The sequence below is a fragment of the Bremia lactucae genome, assembly GCF_004359215.1.
Source record: "Bremia lactucae strain SF5 chromosome Unknown BlacSF5_NotPlaced_49_SHOA01000009.1_1371882bp, whole genome shotgun sequence".
Lineage (NCBI taxonomy): Eukaryota > Oomycota > Peronosporomycetes > Peronosporales > Peronosporaceae > Bremia > Bremia lactucae.
This window is the reverse complement of record NW_027152062.1, coordinates 504,988-518,511: the sequence shown is the minus strand read 5'-3', so window position 1 is coordinate 518,511 and position 13,524 is coordinate 504,988. Positions and strand designations below refer to the sequence as shown.

Sequence of the window (13,524 nt, the reverse complement as noted above, 5' to 3'; positions counted from 1 at the left end):
CTTGTTATTATTCCTTTTATTGGAATATAATTTATGTCATGTAATAATTCTGACTTGTTATTTCAATTATTATTAAATTTGGCATTATTGAGGCAACAAAACAATAGTTCTGTTGATTAATAAATTTTAGTTTAAATTAACTCCGCAAATCGTTACAAGACACGATTGGGCGGTGCGCAAGGAGGCGCTTGGATGGTTGGTAATTATATGTTAAAGTCAGTAGATAGAAGATCGTTACGTAGAACTAATATTTTAATACAGTTTTACTTATTCATCATACTGAAACCTTAGAATTGATTCCTAGTAGCTAAGGTTTCTTAGCTTCTTGTAAGTGAAATAATCAAAGCACTGTTATCATTTTTGGTTGGCTAGTATTGTCATCAGTCCTGGCGAATGGTGCCTTGCTACACCTGGTTGCACTTCGTAGTCCATTTACAGTCACGTACGTTTCATTCAACATAGCATGTTGGATGAAGAAGGAGGAAATTTTTCAAGTTCCGCAAGAAAGCTTCCACGCAACGCGTATAACTTCACTCATTTGCGTGACATTGAATGGAGAGTGGTCGAACGTATGAGTCTGGCTGTGGGCGGACAGCCATTAGCGCCATGTTGCTCGCAATACAAAGAGACGAATAAATGCGGCTTTCGCCGGGATCATAAAACATGGAGTTGACGAGGGCCAAGAAAAAATAGCCTTGCTTCACCAGCAAGGCTCTCAAGACACAGATGTTAACATAATAGGGTGCTCAAACAGTCAGAACTGTTAAGACAGCAGCATTTATATGCTGGTAGCGGGCCGGAGCTTTCGCGTCGACCCGAAAGCTTAAAGATCGAAATCTCTAAATTTAGGCAATTCAAGGCAACTCCCTTATAAGAAGAAACGTCGAATTAGACGATGCGACGAAGTGAAATTTGGCATGTCCAACTTAGCCGGACGTGCCAAATTTTGGGCTTTAGTGCTCAACCTTCATGACCCATTGGTTTTGGGTCGTATGAGGTCTTAAAGACCCAGCTCATGCAAACCTTTGAGCCCCTATGTGGCGGCTCGATTAGAGCTCCTGGATTTGAAGCAGCGCAAGCGTGTTCTTCACGCTTATGCCCAACATACACGATATCTAGTAAGTTGTATCGTGAGCTGGGAGCCTCACTCCCAAGTTTTGTTAGATGTTCGGGGCTTGGTCGAATTGTGTGACAAGACCCATCCGATGATCCAAAAGGACTATCGGAAAACGAGCGCTTCGTGCGCTCGTAAAGGGATTGCAAGTCATCGGTCTCTTCGCGCTTTTAAAAAGAGATGTTTCGTCCTCCAATAAGGGTCTTTTAAAAACTACGCCGAGCGTCTCTTCTCATTCGACGTGGGCGCGGAAGGCCTCCTAGATCTCATAAAGAGACAGCATAATCACACGCAGGGAACCCTCTGCATTGAAAGAGTGGAGCCGGAGCACCAAGAGTAGATTTAGCCAGTTGTATGGAATAAATTCCGTTCACTTACTGTTTAATCTGGCTATCAAAATGATATCCAATGAAATAGTTTATTAATTTAGCGTTTGTCCTTATCAGGAAGAAGATGTTTCCACTATTCCCCTTTATAATTTTCTCCAATGAAATTTTTTATATTATTCCTCTTATAGGAAACTTAGTATTTATGTAATGGAACACCCCGTTGCATCACCCCTTCTTAACCAATAGGTCACTACAATAAATGATGTAGAGCGAGAGTATATTTTACACGCATAAACCAGCCTGTCAAGCCAGACCTTGCGGCCTACGCTTTGCACATTTTCTAGTAAAAGTTTCACAAGCTAAAACACGGTAGTTACATCTTGGCACGCTCGCCAGTGTACCATCGATGCCGGAAAAGGGCACCGATCAAGAGTTCGTTTTCGTCCCACCAGGCTTGTAAAGCCTGAATGAGTCGAATGACGGAAAATTGTGTCGTTCGTTGAATTTTTCAGGTTAACAAATAAAGTTTGTCAATTAAAGTTTCCTTAAGAGAACACGCAACGTATTGTGGTCCCTCTCCTTTTGGCTAACGTTAGCATTAACGCTAACATTACGCTTTACGATCACTTCGTTCTATTGGTGCATTTTTGGCATCGGCAGAGCCGTTCTAATTACCGGAGTCATCACACGAAGCATTCTCTTCAAGAGAACTCGATGATTCGAATATCTTGTACAATCAATACTTGATCTGGTACTCATGTCCCTGCTGCTTTAAGGGTACATCTTTTGCCCCTAGGGTGAACAGACTAACAACAACTTCTTGAAAAATGACAATTTACCGGTCTTCAAAAAACCTCTCCTGATGAGTAGACAGTGCACTATATCGAACCTCATACGGTTGGATGGCATCTTGAATGCGGGGGTGTTTTGCAAGAATTTCAACAGGTAAAGTAGTTGGTTTATCCAACCACCAATGCTCTGAGAAGTCACTCAGCTGGAATTGGCCACTGAGTGAAATTATAGTGCGAATGCGATGTCCGCATGGCAATCAAGTGTGTGATGGAAGGTCGCAGTGCATGCTGCTAAGATATCAACACATCCTGAGAATTTTATAACTTTTTAATGGACCTGTTTCAAAGCATATTAAGATTTTTTCGTGTGTGCAGCCCAGATCTGCCCATGCTGCTCCAATAGAGTGTGAATCTGGTCAAACGCAATTGCACTTCTCATCACAACTTGTAAGTGGTCAATTGAGTTCTGAATCCGATGATATACATCTGCAAGATCACATGAAGAAGCTGAAATCCAGCACCTGATCGCTGCATGCTTTCTTCACGCCAAGATGCTGCAGTATTGCCAAGATACTGTTCTTGGTTTGTTCAGACTCTCCCAAAGCGCTCCTTGAGTGGGAGGTAAATTTTGAAGATGTAGACTCAAGCTGCTTCGGGGTAAGATAAAAGGGTATATAACCCATAAGGTAAATGTACCACAACAACGGTTCTCCATCCGATGTGTGCCCCATTGCACCCTCCCTCATCGGACTGTTGACACCGAGTGACAACATTCGCTTCATTTCCTCTTTGAGGTTGGAACCTAAATAGCTAACCGTTTGGTTGTGTTTTGCTATTCTTTGTCCCATGACAATTAAGCGTGAGTCACAGACTCTTAGCACCTTTTTCGACGATGAGGGAATGGTGGACTTTGAAAGTCACACTCCATCGGAGGATGAGGAACAAGAGAGTCGCTCTTACGCGCCTTCTCCTCCGGATAAACGTCAGCGGGCCCCGAATCCGTTCCCAGAACGTGGTGCCGCTGATGTCTCAACTGCACAGAGCAGGGCACAGGACCCTGAGTCCAACATCATTACGAATCCGCTCGAGGAAAAACAAGAGCGGCAATCCTCATAGAGGAACAAGCTTGTCGTTAAGCTGCCGAGACAGCGAAAGCTAAAGCTCATAGTGAAAATAGATTCACTTCGCTTAGTGCGGAAGAGCATCTCAAAGAGATCGCGGATCACAGCTTATCCATCTGGACCTCCGGTCCCACGGCGAGGACGCCGGAGGAGATCGCTGCTCGCGACGCGCTTCATGAGTGATACCTTACGCCAAAGGTAATGACGCGAAGTCAGTATCTGACGCGTTTGCGTGATCAGGGTAGTGAGCTTCGGTGACCTCATTAAGGGAAATTCCGATCGTTTTGTTTCCAAATGAATAGCAAAAACGACGCTTTATTTAAGAACTGGGGTCTATCCGGCCTGCCGCCTCCGCAATATTTAGAATATTAGAATCTTCGGATGTGGCTGATGTTCGTATGGAACGAAAGCATCGCTTCGATTTCGCCAAGCTAAAGGCCAAATGCCAGTTACGTTTGGTATTTATGCCACAAGACGAAGAAAGGTCTAGCCGATATTTCGGTGCTTCGGTTGACCTGCAAACTTGGATCGAAGCCGCACTGAGGCTATAGACCCACCTAATACCCAATTCTAGTGATGGGAAGCGTCGTTTGACGCGAGTTGACCCTGAGCTTGGCGCTCAAAAACGCTAGCGGCGTACGGGCAATCTTGCGAAGAGGTACCTCAAACTCCCAAGAATTTTCAGAAGAGGGGTGTCTCGCAGTAAGCGACTTTAAGTCCACGTGGGTAGAGTCCCGATATGGCTTAAAAAGCCGACGTACACTAGGTGTGTACGCAGCTTGCTAGGAAGGTTTAGCGTGTAAGCTAGGCCCAACTTGGCCACGACCGCAAATAATCCAACGTCCAATAAAGCGCGGGCGCAATTTGGTCTTTAAGATCGCGGAAACCAAGTTAGTAGGTAGATTTTTAGCGTTTAATAAAACTCGGTCTCCGACCGCAAAAGAACTAATACAAAATCTGCCTTATTCTTTTTGTTTGTCTTGGCTATCAGCCATCGTGTCTCTTACATGTCTTAAGCACTAAATCGCGTCTCGAGGAACTCGCTTACTTAATTTCGAACGCTAACAGGCTGATATCAGCAAGCCTAGCGGCTTATTGTTTCCCACCAAGCCCTGAGCCACGCGGTGGTATCGCTAAAGGAACGCGTGGGTGGATGACACCGTTGACATAGAACGGAATATAGCCTGTAGAGGCATGAACAGCGTTATTTGACGCAAATTCCACCACTGGGAGCATTGAGCTCCAGCGCTTTGGGGTCTGAGCCCACACACACTGCGTAAAACGTCTTCAATGACGCGATTGACACGTTCAGTTTGACCGTCGGTGTGCGGATGTCCGCGGTTGACATGTCTAATCTGTTGTCAAGCACTCGGTCAATCGATTTCCAGAATTCACCCGCGAAAGGGGGGTCCTGATCAGAGATAATTGCCACTGGCAAACCATGTTGTCGAAACACGCGATCGATGAACAGCCTTGCTGTTCTTTACCATTAATGGAATCCGACCCAGCCGCTAAAAGAGCAATTTTGCTCAATCGGTCAACAAAGACCACTATGCCGGTGTTACCGGCCGAATCTTTCGGTAGGCCAAAACAAATTCAAACTTATGGACTCCCAACACCCTGTGGGTACGGGCAGACTCGCCAGTGGTGCAGCAGCATGCGGCAAGGGCTTAACCCGTTGGCAAGTTTCACATGTGCAAATGTTTGTACATACCTATTTGTAGTTTGGGCCACCAATAAATCTGGCTGACAGAGCCATAGGTCTTTTCTCTACCGAGATGACCACCAAGGACAGTATCGTGTGCCTCATAAAGGATTTGGTACTTCAAATCCTCATCTTGAGGAGCAACAATGCGCGTAGTATCCGCAGCGTCCGTGCAATAAAGCAACAGGTCGTTATCGGTAAAAAACCGATGTAACCTTGCCCGAAAACATGTCGACAATTTGGAGCGAGTCATTGCTCTTTAGAGCTCGTAGCAATGCTCACTGCTACACTGTTCATCCTGGGCGAAGCCGAACGGATTAATTCAGCAATAGGCGACATTACAGTCATTAAATGGAGAGCTCATAATCCGGCCTGCGTGATAACGCATCAGCCAAAGCATTCTGCTTGCCAGGCTTATACTTCACCTCGAAGTTGTATTCGGCGAAAAAGGATAGCTATCGGGCCATTCTATGTGGGAGATGGGGCGACTTAGTCGCAGTGCGTAATGACGTGTCATCTGTATATATCACAAACGGCTTAGAGCCTAGCAGATGAACTCTGAATTTGACGAGACAATACTTCATTACACGTTACTCTTTGTCATGAACTGGATAGTTCTTTTCCGCAGCTTAAGCAGTCTAGACTCGAACGCAATTACACGTTCACGCCCGTCATCATCTGTTTGTAACAGAGCACTGCCAATGGAAAAATCCGATGCGTTAAGACGACACTGAAAGGCCAATTTTGGTTTGGCAGTGCCAGAATCGGGGCATGGATAAGACTATCTTTAACTGCTCGAGAAGCTTTATGTTGGGTGCTAGTACAGCACCAATCCGTATCCTTATTAAGGACATTAGATAATGGCCCAGCCATATCAGCGTAATTTTCGCTTTATTTGTGTGAATATTTGGCGAGACCCAACCACTTACGCAAATCTTTTTGGTTTTTAGGAACCGGCAATTTACTATGGCTTTTACCTTGGCGAGGTCCGCTCTAAGGCCTCGTTTTCCAATGAAGCACCCTCAGAAAGGAATTTCTTTTGCGCCAAATGTGCATTTAGATGCATTGGCATACAATTTATTTCTGCGCATACACTCCAGCACTGCTTGCAAATGGTCTATGTGGTTTTGCACATCCGACCGACCCTGCTCCGCACGACTATGGACAAAACGTCATCAAAAAAACTTAGTCTGTGCATTACCTCGATGAAGGGCGGAACAGTTGCGTCACTGACGATTAAATGTTGCCGGGGCGTTGAAAAGCCCTTGTGGCATAACCCACTACTCCCATAGCATACCGCTTGGGTGCTAACGGCTATAAGCGGGATATCGCTAGCTCGCATGAGCAGTTAGTAATAACCATCGACTAAGTCAAGTGCCTGTACATTGCACATCCAGCCATATTGTTCTGTAGAACATCCTTTCTAGGAATGGGGGTTTCTGCTGGTATAGTGACAGCATTAAGCTTATTATAAGCATGTACAATGCGCCATTTACCATTTGGCTTTTTGACACAAAATTTCGGTGGCAAAAATGGGGAGATTTGCTCTCTCGTACCATTCCAGCCTCGTGCTTAGCACGGAAGAAATCGTCAATGACGTCACACTGTTCCTTTGGTAAAGGCCACTGTCGTGTGACACAGTATTTGGTTCCGGAAAGCGTCAATTTCATGACGGACACGTCTACTCGTGGGTCAAACAGATGGTGGATTGGTACATACCACATCTTGGAATTCCTTAACTATGGAATAGAATGGATCCATAGGATCTTTAAGGATCGGTGATTCACTCCGCGCACTAAGCGCAGCTTTTGTGTCCTCTAAGGCAGCTTCGTTTAGAAACGACGATGAGTTTAACTCAACCGTTGGTCGAATAACCACCATCTCAGAGAAGTTGCCAGCCTTTAAGGCTCGGCCGCACTCAGTAAAAGACATTTTGTCTAGCTTTAATAGAGCATGTAACGAAGGGATTGCCGCAAGGCTAACTTCTCTATTGATGTTACCGGATACACCATTTACAAGCGTATGTTATTGCTCGCTCGTATCACTTTGTGAGGGTATAAACGCTTCGTGTCCATCCTGTCTCGGAGTAGAGACAATACGCCTCTTATAGGCCGGGACTTTCACGTCCCCAAACTTCCAGCCTGAATTGGTTCTATACCCGAGCTGGTGTCGAATTTGACGTCCGACAAGGAGTAAGTAGCTCAATTTTCATGTTTACGTGCCGCTTCACGTGCATTAGAGGGATTTGACCCGAAATACCCTGACGAACCGCCAATATTGTCACTAGTGACACTCAGTATGGTGCCACCTCGGCGGACCACATTCGGTGGACTTAGACGCGCTACTCCACGTATCTCAGGGATAATACACTCTTGATGACTCGGCCTTAGGTCTACAATGCTTTCAGCATTTAGTGAATCGTTATTACAAAGAGTTTCACTCGACGGAGTACGTGCCGTTCCACCTCCTTTTTCTGATTTGGGCTTCGAATTAATGCTTAAAACATTGGAGTTTATTATCTCAGACATTCCAGTGTCTAATACAGTGACGGTTTCAGTCAGTGATTCGCGCCAATAACGCTTTTGTTGCCTAGAAAAGGTGGACTTTGCTAGGGACATTGCGCGTGGCGCCAATGGTCATAGACCTCCGATCGATCCATGTCTCATGGCATTCAAGCCAGGCCATACCAAGGATGAGATCAGATCTCGAATCCAAATCTAGGACGAGACAGCGTTCGACACTTTTAAAGTCGAGAAACTTCATACCTAAGTTCATTGGAACTTAAGGAAAAGTGACACGAGTCCCAATCGCTAAGCGAACAGTGATTGTATCACATTCATGCGCCTTAAGCGCCTCAACGTATTGTTGATTTCCTTCAATTGAAAGACGTCGAGCATAATTGCAAGACGCTCCTGAGTCAATTAAAATTGACTATGGTTTATTAAAGCCCTTCACAGGCGCTTGAGCGACTAACAAGCCAACCTCGTACTCCCGCCCCGTATCATTTCGCACCGAGCTGATTGGAATTAGGTCCTGTTTACTCTCACCTCTTAGAGGTTCAACAGAGCCAAGTTCTTCCCCAGTAGGGCGCCTCGCACCTACTGGGTCTCGACGTTTTCCCGCACCGTACCAGATTTCTAGTATAGATTTCTAGTATGGATTTCTAGTATAGGTCGGAATTGGTGCTCTTTCGAGCTTTACGCGTATTTCGTAGGGGACAGGCAGGACGTAAATGTTTCGTACTTCCGCACATATTAACATCTACGGATGTTCTTATGCTGTTCCACAGCCTGAAAAGCCTCTTCTCCTTCCTCAACGAGGCTAAGATCCATGGGTTCCGGTCTATTAGACGGTACCCATGTGCTCGAAGAGCTTGTTCGGTAAATAGGCGTGCTACCTCGAGCAGACTTAAAGTCGAACGCAGCGCTAGCGCTATGGCAACTGCCTCTCTCAAAGTAGCAGAATGAGATCGGAATATTTTCGTCCAGGCAACGCCCAAATTGAGACCCCCCATAAAGATTGTTACGACAATTGCTTCTTGCACCGGGTCTTGATGTATAGATGCAATGAGAGTTCTCAACTCCTGGACATAGTCCCCTAGGGTTCGTTTACCCTGTCAAGTCGCTATGAGCCGTGATCGCATGCGAAAAGCCTGATCAGGCGGTGCAACATGCTGGTCGTTTGCTGTTTCAGCGAATCTCGTGAGGGAAAGCGTCGTTTATCGAAGTACTGCACGATCATGCCTACTCCATGGCTCTACCTTCGAGTTTGGAAATGGCCATAGCACCCTCTGTTAAGAACAACGCGGAGTCAATGGACATCTCCATTTGATTATTCAAAATGGGAGGTTTCCTCCCTCTTTTCCCTCAAATGGCTTTACGTTGACAACTAGAGGGCGAGCCTTAGGCTCTATTTCAGGTACAGAGATGCGCCGAGTTGGTTATGTGCTCAAGCCAAACAAAGTTTTCAGCATGTCATACGCTATTCGTTGCGCCTGTGCACCATTATAGAGTCTTTGGATGCTTCCTCTAGATGTCAAAAATTAAATTGTTAAATTTAACCCAGAATTTGTGTGTACCTCCCTATCAAGGGGGGGTCCCATAATTTTTCTAAACTATTATATTTTAATAGCCTTTCCTAACATTTGCAATATTACCGTATATGGTTATATTGAAGCAACAAAGCAACAGTTCGATTGCATTGGTTGATTTATGTTTCAATCACCCGCAAATCTTTACTTTGGGCGGGCGCTTTACATAGTTAGTTATTAATATACTAAAGTCAATAGATCGAAATCGTTACGTAGGGACTTAATATACTAATACAGTTTTACTTTTTCTATATTATAAAGCCTTTATATTGGCTTGTAGTAGCTAATACTTCTTTGGCTACTTGTAACCTTCCTCTGCATGTAACGAGGCACCTTTACTAGTACTGACACAGTACTATCCAGCCTACACTGATAACAGTGAGGATGGGGAGCCTCGATTACTTCACGTACACATACCTGCACAGGAAGTTTACAACTAGCTGAGTAGTCTTAGCTACCGGAGGTAAAAAATAAGACTTTAGTATAGAGAAAAGTAATACTATATTTATATGTTAAGTTCTTTCGTAACGATCTTCTATCGACTGGCTTTGATATATTTCTAACTTACTATGTAAAGCGCCTCCTTCCGCACCGCCTAATCGTGTTTTGTAACGATTGGCGGGGTTGATTTAAACTCAAATCAACTATCAACAGAAGTAAAAATGTCTTATTGCGTCAATATTACCAAATTTGATAAATTGGAACTATCAAGTCAAAATTAATAAAAGATAATAATTTTGTATTTCTTAATTTATTTCCTTTTATAGGAAATAATATTTACATTCCTCTTGTAGGAAATAATATTTATGTATCTGAACACCGTTACACTGCGTGAATCAATCGAGGCCTCACCTTTGCTCGTTACAATAAGCCCTGATTGGTAGTTGCGTGCATTCAAAATAGACTGAGGTATTCGAAATCTTCTATTTTGTAACATGCGATTAAATTAAAAAAATGTCACGTCGACTTCAGATTCTCGCTCTTGTAGTCAGGCTTCTCCGAAATCGAAGTCTATGGTCCCTGAAGTTTCCGTTATTCCCTCTCCAACTGCTCTTCACGATGAGCGGGGGCTCGTTAACAATCAGCTAGAGTATGCACCTTTTTGAGGCTGGAAATTGCACTACTCGTCATTAGGACTAAAAAGGCTAATTATTATTGTTTTGACACTCAGGATAGAAGAATCAATGGCAACATCACCAGTATTCGTGAGGGCATCATTTGACTATAATTATTGAGATTATCTGACTTGTAATTGCAGGATCTGGGAAGGTTTGAGCACGTAAAAAATACAATTTGGCAAACGGCCCCGGATGATTACCTGCCCATTCGGCTGCGTCAAGGCGAAGTCATTCGACTATTAGAAGTCAAGGCCACGCAGCGAATTGAAGACTTCGTCGAGCAGGTGATTTTATCTAGCAAAAATGAAGGATATTATCTTTTTATGCACAGCACTTGCAGTTCTTTGCAGAAGTACTCGGTAAAGAGAAAAAGGTCAGGCTCATTTACATGGGCATGCTGCTACTTCCCGGCCGCACTTTGGGCGAGTATGGTATCGAGAAGAATGGATTGATTGATAGCGTTGTTACATATGCGCGTACGTATTGCCCCTGTACCATACTTTGAGCTGCTTCGTGTCGAATTAAATGCTGTGTAATGCTACTTTGCAGCCCAACGGCCCCAACCGCAAGCAATACCAATTTCGAGCTACAAAACCTTGGATTCCCAAATTTGCCTTTTAGCTATAATGGGCGTGTTACTTTACGGCTTCTGGACGCTCCTATACCACAATCCGAACTTATTTACCTCGAGTTCAATTTTCCTGTTAACTATATTCAGCGTGGTTCACAGTTTAGCTCTAATTTCCCGAATAGCTATTTACTAGCCATTTATTATTCCCACACTTTGGTTTATACGGTGGGAATTTATCAGCAAGCTTCACAAAATCTGTTGTATTAATCTGAATTTTACACATGCATCCATAACAATGACAATTACCCTTTACGCGACTAAAATAATGATTATTTGCTGGAAGTGTCATTTACGTCTGCTAAAATAATATGATACACCTGCGAGTGCTGCCACCGCAGCGGCATATACAACCACACCAATCGCAGTTTCGCTATTGTGTGCCAGCGCTCGACGCACAAATCGATATTGAGGAATCATTAATCGAATGTACTTATTTCCCCAAGTGCGCGCGCGATTCACAGCATCCATTAAGTCCGAATTTTTTGAAAGTAGCACCTGCACGCATCCAAAACACCACGAGATAAGCAGTGGCTTACAGCGTATATCTTTAAAAAACGTACGTGGTCGCCTTCGTCATCAACGTAAAAAATTCGGTGGATCGTATTATCACCGAGTCGATTTTGGACATCCACACGAAGCTGATTCATTGATACAGCAGAACTTGTAAATCGGTGGTTGTTGCCGTAGGAATCAGCAAGTTTAAAAACAAATGCATCAGGCGTAGTTTCTAGTTCAGTCAAAGGATTCTCATTGAAATTTGCTACATTGCTTGTTGCAATTTCTCTTGTCGACGCCTGTAATTCAATCCGCGACTGACGCCCAGCCAAAGGAGATTTGTTTCTTGTATCTGCATCACAGTCAGCTACACCGATGCTTAATTCATCAACTTCGACTTCATTTTCGTGCTCAATAAAATCATTTGAACAGTCCAAAGTACTCCGAAACTGATCCCACAACGGCTGCACACAATCACCTTTTACTTTTTGAAAACTGCCCATCTGCTGAATGACACCATGCGTTACCTGCAGCACATCTACAATTCCCACCAAATTCTTATTATTATCAAAAACGGGTACATGCAGAAAGTTTCCGTTGTGCATTGAATGAAGCGTCTCCAAGATCGTTGTTCTCAAGGTGGCAGTCTGAGGATTTGGCGTCATCACGTCTGACAGCATACATTGACTGGGTTTCAGCGACAAAGCCACTACACGTCGCATTAGGTCCTTCGAAGTAAAAATACCCACAGTCCGATATGATTCATCGCATATCATGACTGCGCTAGTCTTAAGGATCAGCATCATGCGCGCTCCGTCCATGGCTGTTGAACACAAACTAAGCACCGGCACTTCCACGCCTTCCATTACAATTGCTGAAAGCGTAGGTAAAAAAAGCTGCAAGCCCGATTAATGTGTTAGAGCTCGAAATCGCGATTCGATACACGCCGCAAGATAAAGTACCTTTTGCCGCAAGGACTCAAATAAATTTGCATCTGTAGATCCTGACAAGCTTTCTTGCAGCTGGAATTCGGCATAGGCAGACGAATCCAACATCAATGCATATCCTCAAACTTCTTTACCAATCACAATACAAGAACAAAACCTTTTTAATTGTCTCTTCCAATCGGTCTGACGATTTCTGATAAGCATGCTCCAGTTTTGCAATTGCCTCATAAAGACACTTTGCGATGTCAAAAATTCCAACCACTGAGACATAACACAAATACTGCTTAGCACTCACGCTTGTAAGTATTAATGTAAGCAATTTAGTTAGCGCCTATCACCTTTATCATTGTCCGTTACTGGTAAATGGCGAAACTGTCCCGAAATCATTTTCTTTAGTGCGTCAATTGCACCAGAGCTGGCCGAAATACACGATGGATTGTGCGTCATCACCTCATGTACTAACGTCGTGTCGGGGTTTTTACCAGCCGCCACCACTTTAATTGCTACGTCTCTATCTGTCAGAATTCCGGTGAGTAGTCCACTGCTATCGACAATAAGCGCTGCGTCCGTCTTCCGCTCCACCATCGTGCGCACGCAAAGCGCTACTACAGCATGATCACTTTGTAGAAGCGCGCGCGATGGATGCATACGTCTTACGGATCGGCTGTAGCTGCGATTCCAGCGGTGGCGACCTCGGGTCTGGCCATCGTTGCTCAACGTCTTATGGTGCTGCTCCTCCTGTTCAGAAGCTGATTTTACGCTCTCTGCGACTGTTTCATGCAATTTTTGCAGCTGTCGCGCTTTGGCCTTGCGACCTGCCTCTTTAGTAGAATAGATTAGCTGCTGCGGGCGCGGTTTGCGACAGTCCTTCTCCTGAGAATGATGTTGCATCACAACGTGTTACCAAAGTTAACACCACCTGAGAATAAAGAATCCTTATTCTCGAGTTGATTCGAAATTCCAAGAATTTTGGCAGGATTAACCAACTCGGAATTCATCAAAATAATATTTGGGAAATTCTTTCTCCTATTTAGCCTACCATTCTAATGATAGTTTCACTAGTCAACTAACGCTTCATTTGAGAATTATTCTTAATGATGCATTTACGGTCCTAGGCCTCAATCAATTGCCGCATAACAATATTTAAAAGATGAGATGCAAATCATGTGATTCGCGCTGCAGC

The 13,524-nt window shown here is 44.2% G+C and overlaps 2 protein-coding genes across 2 annotated transcripts; one reads left to right on the top strand and one right to left on the bottom strand.

The window, feature by feature from the left end:
- Positions 1–10,114: 10,114 nt before the first annotated feature.
- On the bottom strand, positions 10,115–13,208 carry CCR75_000494 (uncharacterized protein). Its single transcript, XM_067958601.1, has 6 exons — positions 12,680–13,208; positions 12,499–12,602; positions 12,357–12,416; positions 11,460–12,290; positions 10,811–11,394; positions 10,115–10,738 (listed from the first exon to the last, which is right to left on the bottom strand). The coding sequence occupies exons 1-5, from the start codon at positions 12,987–12,989 to the stop codon at positions 11,185–11,187; spliced, it is 1,515 nt and encodes a 504-aa protein (XP_067820074.1). The 5' UTR covers positions 12,990–13,208; the 3' UTR covers positions 10,115–10,738; positions 10,811–11,184.
- On the top strand, positions 10,335–10,889 carry CCR75_000495 (uncharacterized protein; the record flags this gene model as incomplete). The annotated part of the gene is made up of 4 exons (XM_067958602.1): positions 10,335–10,355; positions 10,409–10,552; positions 10,600–10,728; positions 10,818–10,889. 4 exons carry the CDS (start codon positions 10,335–10,337, stop codon positions 10,887–10,889), a joined length of 366 nt encoding a protein of 121 aa, XP_067820075.1.
- Positions 13,209–13,524: the final 316 nt, after the last annotated feature.

Bases quoted from the DNA above. Each gene is read 5' to 3' on its own strand.
- CCR75_000494 (XM_067958601.1), bottom strand. From the start codon at position 12,989: ATGCATCCATCGCGCGCGCTTCTACAAAGTGATCATGCTGTAGTAGCG. The intron at 12,603-12,679 runs GTGATAGGCGCT...GTTATGTCTCAG, and splicing joins AGTAACGGACAATGATAAAG to TGGTTGGAATTTTTGACATC. The intron at 12,417-12,498 runs GTTTTGTTCTTG...GCCGAATTCCAG, and splicing joins TGGAAGAGACAATTAAAAAG to CTGCAAGAAAGCTTGTCAGG.